At 46.9% G+C, this 20,583-nt stretch overlaps 1 protein-coding gene across 1 annotated transcript in view; it reads right to left on the reverse strand.

Moving 5' to 3' along the window:
- The window catches only part of TENM2 (teneurin transmembrane protein 2), a 1,250,894-nt gene that overhangs the window by 332,017 nt on the left and 898,294 nt on the right, over positions 1 to 20,583 (reverse strand). The window contains exon 12 of the mRNA XM_030212543.1: positions 19,118 to 19,264. Within this exon, the coding sequence (XP_030068403.1) occupies positions 19,118 to 19,264 (147 nt within the window). The remainder of the gene's footprint in view (positions 1 to 19,117; positions 19,265 to 20,583) is intronic.

Genomic DNA, 20,583 nt, shown 5'->3' on the forward strand with positions numbered 1-20,583 from the left:
GACTGTCCTTCTATGTTATATTGTACAGCGCTGCGTAACCCTAGTAGCACTTTAGAAATGTCAAATAGTAGTAGTAGTAGTATATGGTTCTCCAAACAAGTGGTCGAAAAAATAAAGGCAAAGAGGCTGTGTTCAATTAATACAGAAGAGCGCAACGAAAGGATCATGGAAAAGATTACCGGATTAAACTCAAAGAAGCAACGAGGGAAATATGGCTAGCGAAAGGAAAGGTGGAAGAAAAAATGGTTACAGATGTAAAGAGATGTGACAAGACATTTTTCAGATATATTGGGGAAAGGAGAAAAGCTAGGAATGGACTTGTAAGACTGAAATATGCTGAGAACAGCTATTTGGAAAGTGATGAAGATAACACGAATGCACTAAATAAATACTTTTCTTCGGTATTCATGGAATAAAATCCTGGAGAAGGACTGTGGTCAGCTGCGGACAGTATGTCTGGGATGGAGTGGATATTGTACTGTTCACAGAAGAAAATGGAGGAGTGGTCTAGTGGTTAGCGTGGTGGACTGCAGGCACAGGCAGCTCCTTGTGACTCTGGGCAAGTCACTTAACCCTCCATTGCCCCAGGTACAAATAAGTACCTGTATATAACATGTAAGCTGCATTGAACCTGCTATGAGTGGAGAAAAGTGCAGGGTACAAATGCAACAAAAAAAATGGTTATAAACAGCTTGAAAATCTGAAAGTGAACAAAGGTATGGGGCCAGATGAGATACATGTAACCCCTCCCCCTGAACATCAAGCATTTTGTGTGTGAACCAAAATAACCGCTGTCAGTAGTTGTACCCAGCATTCAGATTCACATCACCTGGCACAGGGAGAAAAATACAACTAACTAATCTCGTCTTCCCCCCTCAAAGGATGAATGAGGAAATAAAACTAAAATTAAGGATTTGCCTCAATTCTGGAAGAACAAACTTCACAGTTCACCAATTATTTTTTATTTATGTTCTCAAATCTAGATAAGTATATAGCTTTGAAAAAATAATATATTTTTTCCTTTTTGCATTAAATCAACTTACATATTCAAGGAGTGGAGTTCTGACCAAATACTTTATTTTTATTTTGGTTTTTTTTTAGTTGAATAACTCTAAATTTCTAAAGAAGGAACAATTGTCAGATAAGTATATGTTTCTCTTTTAACAATACACTGTTGAAATGTTGTGTCTTTCTTTCATTTCCCTAAAATTGGTCAAGAATTTGATACTTTGTGCCTATTCTTGGATTTACAGGAACTTCTAAAGGAAAACAACTTCAAATAGTATTCAGGTATGTATCTCATTTAGTTTTTTTTTTCTTTTTAAATGTTCAGCTTTACTTTACAAAAGCACTCCTTAAGACGACACTTAGCTATAGCTGGACTCTTCTCTGGAAACTGTGATGATTTCTTTCTTGCGTGGGGTCCAAAAGAAAAAAACTTCAAGATCTTTTGTGGTTTCCTTCTTCTTCCTACACCTCACTTTAACAAACTAAATTTGGAAAAAAAAAAAACCCTGTCTCCCTATCACAGGTCATAGAGTTCTTATATATATATGGCATTAAGGGGTTATCAAACACTGTGGCCAAACAAGCTAATTAAAATAAAATTAATTAAACTTTGCCCTCCCTTCCTTCCAGGCCTACACTTCATTTTTATCTCCCTAAAATAAAAGAGCAAGTGGAAAGGCAAAGCAAGTCTCACCACACATACAGACTCACACACTCACTGCTCAACTAATCTCCCTTCCCAAAATATTTTAAAAATATTTTATCTCAACTTCACCGCCCCTACAATACACAGTGTACAACTTGGCTCAACCCCTCATCAGTAACATTCATTCCATCCTGGAAAACTTTTTCACAACCATCACAGAGTCTCAAATTCCTCTGTCCCAAACTACAACTTCCCTTTTTTAATAATTCAAAAGTACCCTTTTTATCTCTCCTTCCTACAGACACTCTCAGACACGTCCACTCTCCTCAGCTGCTTTTGCCTTCACTCAGCAACTGACCAAGGCAACCGTGACTCAGCGTTTACACCTGACATCCCTTAACCAATAGGAATGTCCTAATGGAACCCACAATTTTTTCCTATGCTTAGAATCCTGTCCCAAGCCAACTGATTCTCCATCTTGACTTTTACTTTTCTATAGAAAATAATGGAAAACTACTATGTACTTGACATTAAAACAAATGCTTATTTCAAACTTTGTCAAAATCACCAAACCAATCTGACATTACAATGCCCATAGCACCATGGTTTCACTTTTCAAACTTAACCATTTTTAGTGCACGACCCACATTTTTCATCAATAAAGCCCCTTTCAAAATCCTAAAATAAATTGAAACACTCATCAAAATTTTATTAACCCTTTAAACACTTGTTCCGCTGAAGACTTGTTTTTAAACTCCGGCGGAGACCCCTTTTAAACCCCCCAGTAAAAACTACCATCTAAAATATTTTTTCCAATGTTAACCCCCCCCCCCCGAAAATGTTAAGAGGTTATTTACAGCCCATAAAATTAAAAAAAAAATTAAAATCCCATTAACCCCTTAATTTTTTATAAATATTAATCCCAAAACTTGCAATTAAAAATAAAACTAAATAAAATTTAGAATCCACAGACCCCTTTCCTGACCTGGTGACCACCATTGGTTCTGGTCCCGAAAGTCCCCGGGTGAAATCGGGTGCAAAACAGAAAAAAAACCTCAAAGAGCATAAGAATCCCTGGAACTCCAGCTGGCCTGCACTAAAATTGAGCCCCAGGCTTCAGCGAGGCCTAATCGGAGCTCCAGGGATGGACTGAGCATGTGCAAACTTTGCACTCGCTCAGGCCCCCCCCCTCCTGACAGGCTAGACTGTAAACCGTCCGTTTTCCTGCCGGACCACCGTCATTCGCGTCCAGCGCACCTTCGCGGCTGGACGCGTTTTGATGGTGCTCCCATTCCAGAGCCCACAATGTGCCCGATGACCCCCGGACTACCTGAGTGGCATCAGAATGGCCCCAATCCGACCGCAACGCCCCAGAGCTGTCAAGACCCTCACTCCTGAGCACCGAAGCGCCCAGGGCCTTAGGGAAATGACAGCCAGTGAGACTACAGCCGCTGGGCCCCCTGCCCCAAAAAGGTAAATAAAAAAAAATATATAAAAAAATGCCATAAATTTTTTTCTTTTCTTTTATTACATACATCACAGGGTAGCAATAGAGGCTCAGAGAAATTCTGGCAAGACATGTTAAGGATTTATTTAATAGATCTTTAAAGACCGGAGAGGTACCATGGGATTGGAGACGAATGGATGTAGTCTCTCTTCACAAAAGTGGGGACAGAGAAGAAGTAAAAAACTACAGGCTAATAAGCCTTAAGTCGGTGGTAGGAAAAATAATGGAGTCACTAATGAAGGAAAAGATAGTTAAAGTTCTAGAATTCAACAGGTTGCAGAATCTAAGGCAATATGGCTTTACCAAAGGAAAATCCTACCAAATGAATCTGATTGATTTCTTTGACTGGTGACCAAATAACTGGATAATCTATTTGGATTTCAGCAAAGCTTTTGATATGGTTCCTCACAGAAAACTAAGTGGTGATCTGGATTGGAAACTGGTTGATCAACAGCCGACAGAGGGTGATGGTAAATGGAATTCGCTCAGAGGAAAGGAAGGTGAAAAGTGGAGTGCCTCAGGGGTCAGTACTGGGGCTAATTCTGTTCAATATATTTGTGAGAGACATTGCTGAAGGGTTAAAAGGAAATTTTTGCCTTTTTGCAGATGACACAAAGTGGATACCCTGGAGGGAGAAGTTAGGATGGCTTCCTAAAGGAAAAGGCCATAGACCATTATTAAAATGGACTTGGGGAAAGTCCACTGCTTATTTTTAGTATAAGCAACATAAAGTGTATTGTACTTTTTTGGGATCTTGCCAGGTACTTGTGACTGGATTGGCCATTGTTGGAAACAGGATGGTGGGCTTGATGGACCTTCAGTCTGTCCCAGCTTGGCAATACTTATGTATATAAGAGATCTCCAAAACTTAGAAGAATGGTCAAAGGTCTGGCAGTTAAAATTTAATATGGAGAGATACTGAGAGTGAACTTATGGACTTCATTAGATATATTAATCAGGTGGATACTCATATCCAGTTTATTGCTCAATGGGGCAGGAAGAATGTTAATTTTTTGGATACTGCCATTTGTTTGTACTCAGAGGGGGAGCTCAGTACTACTGTATATGGAAGGACACAGACCATAATATGTTATTACATTATTCAAGTTTTCACCCCAGACATTTGAGGGACAATATTCCCATTAGTCAGTTCCTTCATCTGAAACAGCTGTGTTCATTCATGGATCAGTTTACATATGCTATAAGGATCTTTCATCGGTTTCAACAATGTGGCTATCCGGTCCATGTGATAAAAAGCTGAATTTCCTTGTCCATAAGGAACAGAGATTCATATTTTCTTGGAACACAAACAGGCTTATTTTCGAAAGAGAAGGGCTCCCATCTTCCGACACAAATTGGGAGATGGGCGTCCTTCTCTCAGGGGCGTCCAAATTGGCATAATCGAAAGCTGATTTTGGGTGCACTCAACTGTTTTCCGTCGCGGGGACGATCAAAGTTCACAGGGGTGTGTCGGCAGCGTCGCGAAGGTGGGACTGGGATGTGCCTAACACATGGGCGTCCTCAGCCGATAATGGAAAAAAGAAGGGCGTCCCTGACGAGCACTTGGCTGACTTTACTTGGTCCATTTTTTCTTGCGACCAAGCCTTGCACAAACTGACCAGATGACCACCTGAGGGAATCGGGGATGACCTCCCCTTACTCCCTCAGTGGTCACCAACCCCCTCCCACCCTAAAAAAAAACTTAATTTTTTTTTGCCAGTCTCTATGCCAGCCTCAAATGTTATACCCAGCTCCAGGACAGCAGTATGCAGGTCCCTGGAGCAGTTTTAGTGGGTGCAGTGCACTTCAGGCAGGCGGACCCAACCCCCCCCCCCCCCACGTGTTACACTTGTGGTGGTAAATGTGAGCCCTTCAAAACTCACCACAAACCCACTGTACTCACATGTAGGTACCCCCTTCACCCCTTAGGGCTATGGTAGTGGTGTACAGTTGTGGGGAGTGGGTTTATTGGGTATTTGGGGGGCTCAGCACCGAAGGTAAGGGAGCTATGCACCTGGGAGCAATTTCTGAAGTTCACTGCAGTACCCCGTAGGGTGTCCGGTTGGTGTCCTGGCATATGAGGGGGACTAGTGCACTATGAATACTGGCTCCTCCCATGACCAAATGGCTTGGATTTGGTCTTTTCTGAGATGGGCGTCCTCGGTTTCCATTATGGTCGAAAATCAGGGACGACCATCTCTAGGCATGACCATATCTAAGGTCAACTTAAATGTTGAGATTTGGGCGTCCCCATCCGTATTATCGAAAAGAAAGATGGCCGCCCATCTTGTTTCGATAATAGGGGTTTCCATGCCCCTTTGCAGGGACATCCTGCGAGGACGGCCCCAGGAAAACTTGGGCACCCCGTTCGATAATGCCCCTCTATACAACCTTATGGTTTAAATAAGGGCATTGAATGATTGTAATCTGTAATTTAGGGTGCTTGGTTAGATAGGAATATCATTGGAAGAAACAAGACCTTTAAATTGGGCTCTGCATGTGATTTCACCATGCAGCACGCATAGTGTGGGTGTGACTTAGCATTTCCCAGGAAGAGCGTCTGATATTGAAGTTTGTGAATAATTTTAAGTACCTTGATTAGTTTGTGTTATTGGATAACAGCATTACTGATTGATTTATGTATGTGGTACTTGGATCTATATTATTATGTTATAGCAGGTTCCCTTTTGAAGAAGCTTGATTGCGAAACTCATGGGCGCCATGTTTTAGAATCACTTATTTGGTTTTATATATATATATATATATATATATATATATATATATATATATATATATATATATATATATATATATTTTAAGTAGGAATAATTTGCTTTAGGTGACATTCATTAGTATTCTACAATAACTCCCATCTATTACCCAACTAGTTATATGCAGAGTCAAATGAAATAATCTATACCGCATTTCAAAAAAAATGGGATCCTTTTTATTTTTCTCAACTCAAGCGTCTACAAACCTTCCACAATTCTGCCATGAGACTTCACCATGCAACTAGGTTTGATCATATCACTCCATTGTTTTTTTGACTCCACTGTCTTCTATTCCAATTCCGTATCTTCTTCAAAAGTCTTTCCTTTGTTCACAAAGCCTATTATTCCAGTTTGCCTTTATTTTTGGCTTCTCAAATTATCCCCTACACTTCTACTAGATCCTTGAGATCTCTGGATTCTCACTGCTTAGAGCTTCCTAGCCCTCGTCAGGCTCACTTTGAATCTATGAGGAATTCAGCTTTTTATTTCCTTGGGCCTAAACTTTGGAATGACCGCTCTCCACATATTTGCAGTGAGATACTATTTTTTTTTTAAACTGAGGCTTTTGGTCAGCAGGTCCCCGGATTAAGTAAGTGCATAGTTGTTGGCCTGAAATGCAGACTATTATTATTTTTGTGTTGATATGTTGTTTTGTATGGCTGCTTCTGTCCCATTTTAATTAGCGTCCTTTGTGATACTATAACTTTATTAGTTTTGAACACGGCCTTGACCTGCTCATTCAGTTTAGGCAGTATAGCAAGTATTCATTAACCATTAAACATTATAACACATAATGGACTGGGTGTACAATAATAAAACCTAGCTCAAAAACAGGTCTATGATATAGTCATCAAATGATCATGCAACAAATGTTCTTTGAAACACGGTATATATCTTGGGAAATAATCATCATCAATGAAATCACCTACATTCTAAAGACAAGTGAGTTAGCTGCGACATTTCTGTGATCCTAAGTCAAACAGATGAGTTTGGCGCAGATCCTGTTCAGCAGTGATTTGGCTACAACAGGGAACTTGATTTCCATGGTGAGACTGGTTTCCCTCAGCTCAGTGAAGTAAATAAAAAAGGCCAGGATATTTTTGAAAGACTTGATGATTTAATCCTAATTATTTTGATTTTTTTTGTGTGTGACCTAGTTCTTAGTGAATTAGAAACAAGATCTGTTGCCGTGAGCATGAAAACAAGTCCCAGAGACCTGCACGTCCTCAGTGGGTCGACCTAACACGTAAACCTCTTCAGAGGAAGGTACAGATCTAGTTGGTGCATACAAAGAAAAGGTATAGACTGCATACATTGGGTCACATCTACTAAGGGCTTTAAGTATTAGAATGAAAACTTTGCTACTACCCGAGAACGTCTTCCTTATTTTATGCTCCCTCACAACTTTCTGTAGTCCATTTATCAGAGATGGGGAGGGATGCAATTATAGGGCTTAAATCCAGTACATAGGCTTAGACTGGGGGGGGGGGCGAGGGGGGGCAGTGCCCCCCCAAACGACGCGAGGCGCTGCCGCGCCATTAGTTAAAAAAAAAAAAAAAGTTAAAAAAAAAAAAACAAACACATGCAGGCACGCGCTCCTCTCCGTCCGATTGGCTTCCCTGCCCTCTCTATCTGCGTCCCGCCTTCCTCTGACGTCATTTCCTTTCGGGCGGGACGCAGACAGAGAGGGCAGGGAAGCCAATCGGACGGAGAGGAGCGTCTCCGTCTACTCCTCTCTCTTCCTCCCTCCCTCCGGCGCAGGCAGCAGTCTTTTCCAGCGTTCCTGGCAGCTGTAGCGATATACACGCTGCCTTTGGCTCTGCCCCGAAGCCTTCTCTTCAAGTTCCTGTTCCCGCATAGGTGGGAACAGGAACTTGAAGAGAAGGCTTCCGGGGCAGACCGAAGGCAGCGTGTATATCGCTACAGCTGCCAGGAACGCTGGAAAAGACTGCTGCCTGCGCCAGAGGAAGGGAGGGAGGGAGGAAGAGAGGGGGTAAACGGAGTCACCATCTTGGACCTCGCGCGGGGGGGAGGGGTGGGGAGCAGAGGGAAGATGGATAGTACTGGGAGGGGTGGGGAGCAGAGGGAAGGAGCAGGAGATGGATGGGACTGGGAGGGTGGGAAGCAGTGGGAAGGAGCAGGAGATGGATGGGACTGGGAGGGGTGGGAAGGAGCAAGAGATGGATGGGACTGGGAGGGGTGGGTGGGGAGCAGAGGGAAGGACCAGGAATTGGATTGGACTGGGAAAGGAGGTGAGCAGAGGGAAGGAGCAGGAGATGGATGGGACTGGGAGGGGTGGGGAGCAGCGGGAAGGAGCAAGAGATGGTTGGGACTGGGAGGGGTGGGGAGCAGAGGGAAGGAGCAAGAGATGGATGGGACTGCGAGGGGTGGGGAGCAGAGGGATGGACCAGGAGATGGATGGGATTTGGAGAGGTCAGGCACAGCAGAGGGAAGGAGCAAGAGATGGATGGGACGGAGGGATGGTGAGCAGAGGGAAGGAACATAAGATGGATGGGACTGGGAGGGATGGTGAGCAGAGGGAAGGAACAGAAGATGGATGGGACTGGGAGGGGTGGGGAGCAGAGGGAAGGAGCAAGAGATGGATGGGACTGGAAGGGTGGGGAGCAGAAGGAAGCCTACTGGAAAGAAGACACTGCATAAAACAGAAGACACTGGGATCAAAGCGAATAGAAAAACTACATGATCAGACAACAAAGGTAAATAAAAGTTTATTTTATTCATAATTTATTAATTGAAATGTCAGCTTTTTGAAATGTGCATCTGTGATATTTTGCCTGTAAATTTCATTTCCTTCCTCCATATTAGCATATTCATTTGCATATGTATATATGCAAATGATATGCTAATATGCTCCACCCATTTTTTTGCCCCCCCAAATGAAACAGTCAAACTATGCCTATGATCCAGTAACTAGGTGACACCCTTAAACAATGATCAAAACTGTCCTTCCTCTCCCCAGTACAGCCCCACCTTCCAGGAGTGATGCCTCAGGAGCAAATCTGCCTCCAGAAACTCTGGAAATGGACACTTTGACCTGGGGATGGAAACAGGGACCTTCCTCACAGCAGTGCACAGCACTGTCATTGAGCCACCAGGCCTGCTCACTTTTGATTTTTCATCTATTCATGGATCCTTCCATACACATTTTTGTAGTCTATAGAAACAAAGAAAAATGAAGGCAGGTAAAGACCTGAGGCAGCCAAATAGTAGCTTCTGCACACTGATATTTAGCCAATGACACTGTCACTATTGTAGAAATATTTTGGAACCTTATTGCATCATTGCAAGCCGCTGGTTTGCTCTCTATTCTGACTTGCTTTGCTGTAGTACACTGATGGTGTAACATTGCAATCTTGTTTTCAACTGCTGAATATTTAACCACTGTTGCTCACTAGACTGAATTGTTTGACTACTGAGACAGGGGCTGCTCTGCGCCGAAATGCAGGACTGCATAGAGTCTGCTGTGTATATTTTAATAAACATTAGCCCTTGTGTTGGAACTGGATTGGTCTCCCCCCATTCTTCCTTTTTTTTTTTTTGGTTTGCTTTTTGGTCTGTGCGTTTGGGGAGATCTTCTTCTCTTTTTTGTTCACTAGCTTGATTGCTACACATCAGACATCGAATATTCAATTGTCAGTGATAATGACTTATTTAGCTAGGGTTGAAGCCTTGATGCTTGGCGTTATTTCTCATTAGTTTCAAACTTCTCTTAATTCAACCCTGTGTTATGTCTGTTACCATGTTTTCAATGTTTGTGCAGGTATTTTTCCTATGCAAACCTGAAGTTGAAAAAGCAGCACTATAAAGAATATTCTGAGAAGCACAGGATGGATAGAATTGTATGAAAACCCTCACAGAGAGTGGTAATAGGACTTGAGTCTTGTTGACCAGGCCTGCTGAGATGGGAATTGAAGGTCAGTCTTGTTTGGTTTGGAACATGTTGAAACTAAGAAAATAGATTCTGACTGGAAGAGATGGTTTGGCTGTAATCCAACTCCTCAGTAATTCTTACTACATATTACAGTCTTTACAATGATGTATAGGAAAACTTGAAGAGTATATTTATCCTATTACCCTCATGACTAAGTACAGTCCTGTATACATGTGAAGCTTTATTTTAATCAAAGGCAGAACATGGGGAATAGGGCAGCTGGGTCAGGAAATTCTCATTTCCCTGGCATTTTACATAATGCTCTACCATACTCAGAGGCAGAACATGAGAAATGGGACATCTGGGTCAGGACATTCTCTTTTCTCTAGTATTTTACAAAAGACTTTGCCGAATATGGAATCTTATTTTAATATAAATATAAGGATGCCAGCATATAAATATAAGGATGCCAGCAAATACATGACTATTTACTGGATTGTAGAGTGGAAGTATCGATTTTTCAAACAAGAGCAGCATCACTTGACAGCTTCAACTTGTGCTGGCACGTAAACATGGAAGTAGTGATTTCAAAAACTCCACAAGTAACAGCACCACTCATACACATACCCCCTAATTCTATAAACTGTGTGCCCAATTTTTCACCAAGTTATAGAATAGTGTCACATGCATGTGTAACTTCATTTAATAATGAGCTGGTAATTGGCATTAATGACTAATTATTCCCTACTAGTAAAAAAGGCCCATTTCTGACCGAAATGAAACGGGTGCTAGCAAGGTGTGCCTCTGAGTGTGTATGTTTGAGAGAGTGTGTGTGCGAGAGCGAGAGACAGAGTGAATGTGCGAGTGTGTGTGTGAGAGTGTGTGTCTGAGAAGGAGAGTGTGTGTGTGAGAAAGACTGACAGTGTGTCCCCCCTCCCAGCTTCAGGGTGGTTGGCTCCCCTACCTGCAGCTGCCATGGTCATGCCCCCCCTTCCTTCCTTCCTCTCTCCCTTCCTCCCTCCCTGCCACCAACGTTCAGGTTCGTTCCCACCGTCCTTCCCTCCCTCCCACTGCCACGGTCAGGCAGGCTGCTGCCCCATCGTCGTTCATGCTGGCTCCCTGGCTGCCACGTTGAGGCTGGATGGCTGGCTCGCTGGCTACCTGTCTCCCTCCCTCCCAGTGTCCGACGTTGAGGCTGTGTGGCTGGCTGTCTCCCTCGCACGTTGTTCCAGGTTCGTATGTTATGTATTTGGCAATGCTTGTTTGTGTGGGGACGCTCTGTGTATGTTTGTTGGTCCGCCTCCGCACCTGTGCCTTGTGTGTTTCGGCACTGGAGAGGCTGGCTGGCTGGCTGGCTAGTTGTGTCCCTCTCTCCCACCCTCCGACGTTCAGACTGCCTGCGTGTCTGCCTGCCTCCCTCTTTACCTCGCACGTTGTGGCTGGCTTTGTCCGTGAAACGGCTGAAACTTTTTTTTTGTTTTCGCGACGCTGGTTTTTTCGGGACGCTGATTTTGTTTTTGTTGCTCCACCTCCGCGCCTGTGCCTTCTCCATTTCGGCCCTTGAGTGTCAGTGCTCCGCCCTCGACGTCATCACGTTGTGACGCGAGGGCAGGGCTGACATTCATTGCCAAACGGATATCTATGCCACCTCAAGTTTCCGGCTGAGGCTTCATTAGAACGTTTGCGGTGCATTTTATATATAGAGATAATGGGTCTTAATTGATGCTAATTGGAACAAATTAGCAGTTATGTGGGTAACTGCCTCTAGTTGGTGTTTGCTAAATTTCGCACCCCAAATCCATTGCATGCAGCTGCAAGTGGATGTGGACGTGAGAGGGGCATGGGTGGGTCAGGGCATGCCTAGCATTTTCATGTGAGCATTCTATAATACATGCAATTATGCACTTAACTGCCCAAAGTTAGGTGTGGCCACTTGCACTATCCATTGAGCTGGCATAAGCGCTCATGCCTAAAGTTAGGCTTGATTTCTATAACGGCAGTAGCACATGCTACTGCTGTTATAAAATCCGCACTTAGCATGCATCATCCCAGCACCTAACTTTAGGCAATTTATTGAGAATTACCCCCAGAGTGCCTGATTTCAATACACCTATACATACAGTATAAATGGCAAATGTACTAACTTTGGAAGCAAAAATAAGAAATGGGGAATTTAGAAAAATTGCTACCTTAAGCATTTTTTAAAATAACATCTATGTGCTCACTTTTAAAGAAGATGGATGTCTTAAAATGTCTAAAAAAAAGTCCATCTGCTAAAACAAGTCCAAATCCTGATTTTGGAAAGTCAGAATTTGGACGTTTCACATTGCAGTTCATCCAAATAGCAAGGGGGTGTGTTTTAGGCGGGACTAGGGAGGGCCCAAAAATAGGACATCCAACAGGGATTGTTGAATGTCTAAAGAGACGGACATTTTTGTCTAGACCTGTTTCAGTCACATCCAAGCAGTGGTGTGCTGGAGCCGGCTCGCACCGGCTCGCAAGAGCCGCTTGTTAAATTTTGACAGCTCTTATGAGCCGGTTGTTGTTGGGGGCGAACCGGCTCCATTGCGGGAGGTAAGCATGGCAGGAGGGCGCCATCACAGGCCATGCTTACCTCCCCTGCCGCTCCGAAGCATGTCCAAAGATGTCCTTCGCTCCCACCCTCCCCTCCCGCTCCCCTCCGTCTTTTTTTAATTACCTCCGTCGAAGCGCGCGCCATTTAAAGCCCTGCTGCGTGCTGGCCATCTCCAGGCTTCCCCTGCTTGCTTCGGATGATGTTTGTGCCTTAGTCCCGCCTTCATTCTGACGTCATTTCCTTTTTTCGTGAAGGCGGGACTAAGGCACGAACATCATCCGAAGCAAGCAGGGGAAGCCTGGAGATGGCCAGCACGCAGCAGGGCTTTAAATGGCGCGCGCTTCGACGGAGGTAATTAAAAAAAGATGGAGGGGAGCGGGAGGGGAGGGTGGGAGTGAAGAACATCTTTGGACATGCTTTGGAGCGGCAGGGGAGGGAGGAGAATCGCTGGATGGGTAGAGGGGGGCAGGGGAGAGACTTGCTGGGCATGGGTGGGTACAGGGGGGCAGGGGAGAGACCTGCTGGGCATGGGTGCGTAGAGGGGGGCAGGGGAGAGACTTGCTGGGCATGAGTGCGTAGAGAGGGGCAGGGGAGAGACCTGCTGGGCATGGGTGGGTAGAGGGGGGCAGGGGAGAGACTTGCTGGGCATGGGTGCATAGAGGGGGGCAGGGGAGAGACCTGCTGGGCATGGGTGGGTAGAGGGGGGCAGGGGAGAGACTTGCTGGGCATGGGTGGGTAGAGGGGGGCAGGGGAGAGGCTTGCTGAGCAAGGGTGCCTAGAGGGGGGCAGGGGAGAGACCTGCTGGGCATGGGTGGGTAGAGGGGGGCAGGGGAGAGACTTGCTGGGCATGGGTGCGTAGAAGGGGGCAGGGGAGAGACTTGCTTGGCATGGGTGGGTAGAGGGGGGCAGGGGAGAGACTTGCTGGGCATGGGTGCGTAGAGGGGGGCAGGGGAGAGACCTGCTGGGCATGGGTGGGTAGAGGGGGGCAGGGGAGAGACTTGCTGAGCATGGGTGCCTAGAGGGGGGCAGGGGAGAGACCTGCTGGGCATGGGTGGGTAGAGGGGGGCAGGGGAGAGACTTTCTGGGCATGGGTGGGTAGAGGGGGCAGGGGAGAGACTTGCTGAGCATGGGTGCGTAGAGGGGGGCAGGGGAGAGACCTGCTGGGCATGGGTGGGTAGAGGGGGCAGGGGAGAGACTTGCTGGGCATGGGTGGGTAGAGGGGGGCAGGGGAGAGACCTGCTGGGCATGGGTGGGTAGAGGGGGGCAGGGGAGAGACTTGCTGAGCATGGGTGCCTAGAGGGGGGCAGGGGAGAGACCTGCTGGGCATGGGTGGGTAGAGGGGGGCAGGGGAGAGACTTGCTGGGCATGGGTGCGTAGAAGGGGGCAGGGGAGAGACTTGCTTGGCATGGGTGGGTAGAGGGTGGCAGGGGAGAGACTTGCTGGGCATGGGTGCGTAGAGGGGGGCAGGGGAGAGACCTGCTGGGCATGGGTGGGTAGAGGGGGGCAGGGGAGAGACTTGTTGAGCATGGGTGCCTAGAGGGGGGCAGGGGAGAGACCTACTGGGCATGGGTAGGTAGAGGGGGGCAGGGGAGAGACTTTCTGGGCATGGGTGGGTAGAGGGGGGCAGGGGAGAGACTTGCTGGGCATGGGTGCGTAGAGGGGGGCAGGGGAGAAACCTGCTGGGTATGGGTGGGTAGAGGGGGGCAGGGGAGAGACTTGCTGAGCATGGGTGCCTAGAGGGGGCAGGGGAGAGACCTGCTGGGCATGGGTGGGTAGAGGGGGCAGGGGAGAGGCTTGCTGGGCATGGGTGCGTAGAGGGGGGCAGGGGAGAGACTTGCTGAGCATGGGTGGGTAGAGGGCGGCAAGGGAGAGACTTGCTGGGCATGAGTGCGTAGAGGGGGGCAGGGGAGAGACTTGCTGGGCATGGGTGCGTAGAGGGGGGCAGGGGAGAGACCTGCTGGGCATGGGTGGGTAGAGGGGGGCAGGGGAGAGACTTGCTGAGCATGGGTGCCTAGAGGGGGGCAGGGGAGAGACCTGCTGAGCATGGGTGGGTAGAGGGCGGCAAGGGAGAGACTTGCTGGGCATGAGTGCGTAGAGGGGGGCAGGGAGAGACCTGCTGGGCATGGGTGCATAGAGGGGGGCAGGGAGAGACCTGCTGGGCATGGGTGCATAGAGGGGGGCAGGGGAGAGACTTGCTGGGCATGGGTGGGTAGAGGGGGGCAGGGGAGAGGCTTGCTGAGCAAGGGTGCCTAGAGGGGGGCAGGGGAGAGACCTGCTGGGCATGGGTGGGTAGAGGGGGGCAGGGGAGAGACTTGCTGGGCATGGGTGCGTAGAAGGGGGCAGGGGAGAGACTTTCTGGGCATGGGTGCATAGAGGGGGGCAGGGGAGAGACTTTCTGGGCATGGGTGTGTAGAGGGGGGCAGGGGAGAGACTTTCTGGGCATGGGTGTGTAGAAGGGGGCAGGAGAGAGACCTGCTGGGCATGGGTGGGTAGAGGGGGGCAGGGGAGAGGCTTGCTGGGCATGGGTGCGTAGAGGGGGGCAGGGGAGAGACTTGCTGAGCATGGGTGGGTAGAGGGGGGGCAGGGGAGAGACTTTCTGGGCATGGGTGCATAGAGGGGGGCAGGGGAGAGACCTGCTGGGCATGGGTGGGTAGAGGGGGGCAGGGGAGAGGCTTGCTGGGCATGGGTGGGTAGAGGGGGGCAGGGGAGAGACTTGCTGAGCATGGGTGGGTAGAGGGCGGCAGGGGAGAGACTTGCTGGGCATGGGTGCGTAGAGGGGGGCAGGGGAGAGACCTGCTGGGCATGGGTGGGTAGGGGGGCAGGGGAGAGAAGAGACTTGCTGGGCATGGGTGCGTAGAGGGGGGCAGGGGAGAGACCTGCTGGGCATGGGTGGGTAGAGGGGGGCAGGGGAGAGAAGAGAATTGCTGGGTATGGATGGATAGAGAGGGGCAGGGGAGAGAGGAGAGTTTCAGGACATGGATGGAGGGGAGGGAAGGGAGAGAGAAGAAATGCTGGACATGGAGGGAAGATAGAGGAAGGAGATTAGATGAGGGAAAAGGAAGTGAGGAGAGAAACTGCACATGGATGGAGAAAATAGGCAGAAGTTGGATCCACTGTACAGTCAAGTCTGCAGAGGACCAGAAATGAAGAAGAAAGGAGGAAAGAAAAGAAATAAATGGAAAGGAAGCCCTGGAAACGGAGTCAAGGGAACAGATAGAGAGCAGCAGGATCAGATACTGGACCAGCATGATCAGAGAAACAAAGTCACCAGACAACAAAGGTAGAAAAAAAATAATTTTATTTTCATTATAGTGTTTGGAATATGTCCACTTTGAGAATCAGGTGCTGAACGTTAAAAGTTTATATTTATTTACGGCATTTTATCCCATATTAAACATGAATTAGGTTGGAACCTGGGATAATTTAATTTTTTTTCCTGGAGAGAGTAATGTGTTGGCCGCCCCCCCCCCCCCCCCCCCCCCCACCGGGGTATTGCCAGCTCTGCAATTTTTTTTTGGGGGGGGGGCGCAGAGGTTGATGGGGGGAGCGCCGAGGTGGATGGGGGGGGGGCACCGAGGTGGACCATGGAGAGAGCCTGTTGTTAAAAATTTACCAGCACACCACTGCATCCAAGTTATAAAATGTTGCTCTAAAGTTGAGCAGCTCACCACTGGAGAGATTAAGGCATGACTCCTTTAATCCCCTGGTGGATGCTGTTCCTGTCCCTCTCCCCTGAAAGTGAAACTGGAAAGGAAAACCAGGCTGTATGTCAGCAAGTATTATGGCAATTCAAAAAACCAGTCAGAGGAGTAGCCTAGTTGTTAGTGCAGTGGGCTGTGAACTAAGGGATGCAAGTTCAAGTCCCTATTCAACTCTTTTTTTTTAATAATTCTGAGTCTTCTAGAAACAGAAAAATATCTACTGTACCAAAATATATGAGACCTGCAAGCCTGAAGGATATTGAAGTGGTGGACATTCAGGTACAGTCGGTATTTCTCAGGTTCAGCAGAGACTGTGTGACTATATTTTTGAAAATGATGCCAGATGTTCATGCCCCTGCTATTTTGTCGTTCAAAAGTTGGACATTTCACTTTGGACAATGGCTATTCATTTTGGATGTTTTCACTCAAAAAAATGTCCATCTCGTAGCAATAATTGAACAGGAAATCTAGATGTTTTTCCTGTTTGTTTATGTCTGTGAGATGGCCACATTTTTGCACGTTATAAGCAGGATATATATTTTTTTAAATGCCCCTTACTGTGTGCTTCAGAGATGGTGCAAAAACTATACATGTATTTCCAATGGTATATATATATATATATCTATATATATATATATATAGATATATATATATATATATCTACTATAATAAAACTCACCCTCAACGTTCTGAAGACAACGTTCTGAAGTCACTCAGTCACTCACTGAAGGGTTCATGGATTCATGGTGGTGAAGCCACAACACTGACCATGTCTCTCTCTGCCCCGCCCTCGCATGACGGACCAATCAGAAAAAACACCCTCAACATTCTGAAACACAAAGGACCATCACAACACCGTTCCCAGGCAACACTAGGCAACGTAAGACGGACCAATCAGAGGAAACTACGTGACAATAAGGGAGGAGCATTCCCCAGCAGAATGGCTCATTATCTGTGCAGCACGAAGAGCACAGAACCACCGCTGGAACGAGAGAAGAATATTCCTGCTGTGGGTATGTGCAAAAATAGACCTGGGGAGGGGGGGGGGGGGAGAAATTTTTAAATGCCTAATGCCAGTACTGAAGAGTGCCAGAGGGCCAATAGCACAGACTATATTTGGGATCGCTTGACATGGAGTCAGAGGAGCCGGAAAACAACGTGCCCGTCACCATCTGGGACGTGGGCAAACAAGACAAGCTGCGGCCCAGCTGGAAGGATTACCGCCGACCCAGCCAGCAGCAAACAGCGACCAAGGAAGGGGGAGGAGTACTCCTTCCCTGCCTAGGAATCGCTGGAGACTGGCTGCCAAACTAAGGAAACAACCGCACACCGAAGCACCACCTCCATCATTCGAAAGGTATCCACTCTTTCTTCAACAGAAATGCAAACTAATAATACAAAACAAACAAAGAATACATGGTTTCTCAGGCGGCTGCAGGTAACTCCCCACCCCCTTCCTCTTCCCCTTTTGCCGAAGCGGCCAAGGACATGCCCAACCATCCCCAGCCTCAGGCAAGCTGTCTCCCACCTCGGGGATTCCCCGAGCACCCGGAAAAAGACGGCGCTGATTCCTGCAGCGCATAAATGTTCCAGCATTCCCCTGCAGCCGGCCTGAAATGGACCAAACATACCGGATCACCCCCCGACGGCTCGAGACCGTGCTCTTCTCCCTTCCGCCAACTTAAAACAACCATCCCCGTCCTCAGGCAAGCCGTCACCCACCTCCAGGATGCCCAGAACCCCAGCCCAATGTAAAAAGATGGCGCTGCTTCCAACAGCACATTTCTCTTCCAGCATTCCCCTACAGCAGCCCTGAAATGGCCAAAAAATACCGACAGACAAAGAACGTGCTCCTCTACCTTCCGCCCAACTAAAACAACACTGCTGTCTCAGCACAACACACAAAAAAAAACATGGAAAAAAAAACAACAATCAACAAAGGCTGACCCCCCCTACAACCACATTTACATTTCACCAACAGAAAGACCCCCCTCCACAAACCTTCTTGACAGACAAAACCACACACACACAATACAACAGAAACACACCCTCAAAGCCACACACCAATCCAACCCACTTTGCCAGCACAGCACAGCACATCCCCCAACCCCCAAGCAAAAAACAAAACAAAACAAAAAAAGACACACATCAACAACCTGCACACACACCACACCCTCACACACTCACACACAAAATAACTCTGTGACACATACACACACACACAAAAAAAACCACATGCTAGTGCCCGTTTCATTGGTTTCGGAAACGGGCCTTTTTTACTAGTATATATATAAATTTTTGGTCCTCCCTAACCATACCCAAACACAGGGGTCCTTTTACTAAGCCGCGTGTCTACATGCACCCAACGCACGCCAAAATGGAGTTACCCTTTGGCTTGCATCCGATACGCGTGTCTAAAAAATATTTTTTATTTTCAGGTGCGTGTAACGGACGCACGCCAAATCTTTACTGCTAGGTCAATGGCTGGTGGTAAGGTCTCAGACCCAAAATGGACACGTGGCAATTTTCATTTTGCCGCATGCCCATTTTTGTCAAAAATAAAAAAAGACCTTTTTTACAGGCACGCTAAAAAATGGATTGTCGTGCACCCACAACACGCGCCTACACTACCGCAAGCCATTTTCAGCGCGCCTTTGTAAAAGGACCCCATAATCTCTTGAAATCTCTGCGTCCTGGTCATCTACTTGTGTAGACAGCAGCTTACTAGACTTTCCGTTTGCGTGTGTAGTCAATCTAGCATGTAAGTGCTGCTATTTACATATGTGGATGGTTCTACATTGACTTCCTTAATATCTTATGTGAGATTATGACCTTTTACATTTCAAAGTGCATTTGTTGCTGAAGTTTTGCTTTGATATTTTGTCACGATCAAACACATCAGTATTCTACAGTTCTCCTAAGCAGTCTGTCTGTTGTACAGTGACTTATAAGCAAAATGTACGCAGGTTGTAACCCTTTGTTCTTTAGTAGTTGGGAACTAGAAGACTTTTACTCACCTCCCTCATTATCCTTGTTATCAGCACAGGCGGTTTCCATGGCAACATTGCATCCAGGCCCTCTCCATCCGGTCTGGCAGATACACTGCCAGCTGTTCTGACCCAGTGAACATCTCCCATTACCATTGCACAAATCAGGACAGCCATCTGGTTGAAGAAAGGAAGAAGATAAGCACAAGAAATAGTGATCCAGATTAATATTCTGAAGTCCACGTAGATGAAAAAAATTTCTACAGTGCACACAGAAATGATATCTTTGGATAGGACAGGCAGTCTTCCACATCACAGCATGCATTAAAATAGGATTAAAGACAAGAATGATGGTTAATGCACAGCAGCATTTATCTTACAGCTTCATAAACAGGACTCTGAGCTGTCTTTGGATGATCAGGAAAATATTTAGCCTGAGAATACAAGGCTATCTAACACACAACTATCAAGTTTTCCCTTTATTTATTGTCCCTTCAAGGAATTTAATGTCAGACAGTCATCACTGCACAGTCTCTCATCCTTTTCCCATCTCTCCTCAAACATACAGGGCAGGTGCTTAGAAAACTTATTCTCCAATTTATAACCTACTCTCATTCAAATGCATAATATAGATAAGCGCTGCACTGGAATGGGACAACATTTAGGAGGAAAAATAGTACATAAACCATAGGTGCTGCCTGTAATAGCAGCTTTCCCCAGAGTACTAAAAACCCATGAAGCTCTAAGTGTGTCAACTCAGAGCTTTCACTAGTGATAAGCAATGAGTCCAGGAGTAGGAAATGCTGTTTTTCGAGATCCAAAATCAGTCCGTTAAGCAGAGACCATCCAGCTTATTTTCAAAAGTGATCGCCGGCCATAAATCGGGAGATGGCCGGCGATTTCGCAAAAGTGGCGAAATCCATATAATCGAAAGCTTCTGTTTTGACAGCATCGCCGCTTTCTTTTCGCTTCGCCGGCGAAGGTTCAAGGGGGCGTGTCGGCGGCGAAGTGAAGGCGGGACATGGGCAGGTGTGGGCGTGCCTACCAGATGGCTGGCTTTCGCCGATAATGGAAAAATAAAACCCGGCGATAATCAGTATTTCGCCGGGTTTACTTGGTCCTTTTATTTTCACGACCAAGCCTCAAAAAAGTGCCCCAACTGACCAGATGACCACCGGAGGGAATGGGGGATGACCTCCCCGTACTCCTCCAGTGGTTGCCAACCCCCTCCCACACTAAAAATATTAAAAACAAAACCTTTTTGCCAGCCTGTATGCCAGCCTCAAATGTCATACCCAGCACCCTGACAGCAGTATGCAGGTGCCTGGAACAGTTGTTGTTGGTTGCAGTGGACTGCAGAAAGGCAGACCCAGTCCCATCCCCCCCTACCTGTTCTACTTGTGGTGGGTAATGTTGAGCCCTCCCAAACCCCCCAAAACCCACTGTACCCACATGTAGGTGCACTCCTTCAGCCCTTAGAGCTAGGGTAATGGTGT

The sequence above is a fragment of the Microcaecilia unicolor genome, chromosome 8, assembly GCF_901765095.1.
Source record: "Microcaecilia unicolor chromosome 8, aMicUni1.1, whole genome shotgun sequence".
In the NCBI taxonomy this organism is placed as follows: Eukaryota; Metazoa; Chordata; class Amphibia; order Gymnophiona; family Siphonopidae; genus Microcaecilia; species Microcaecilia unicolor.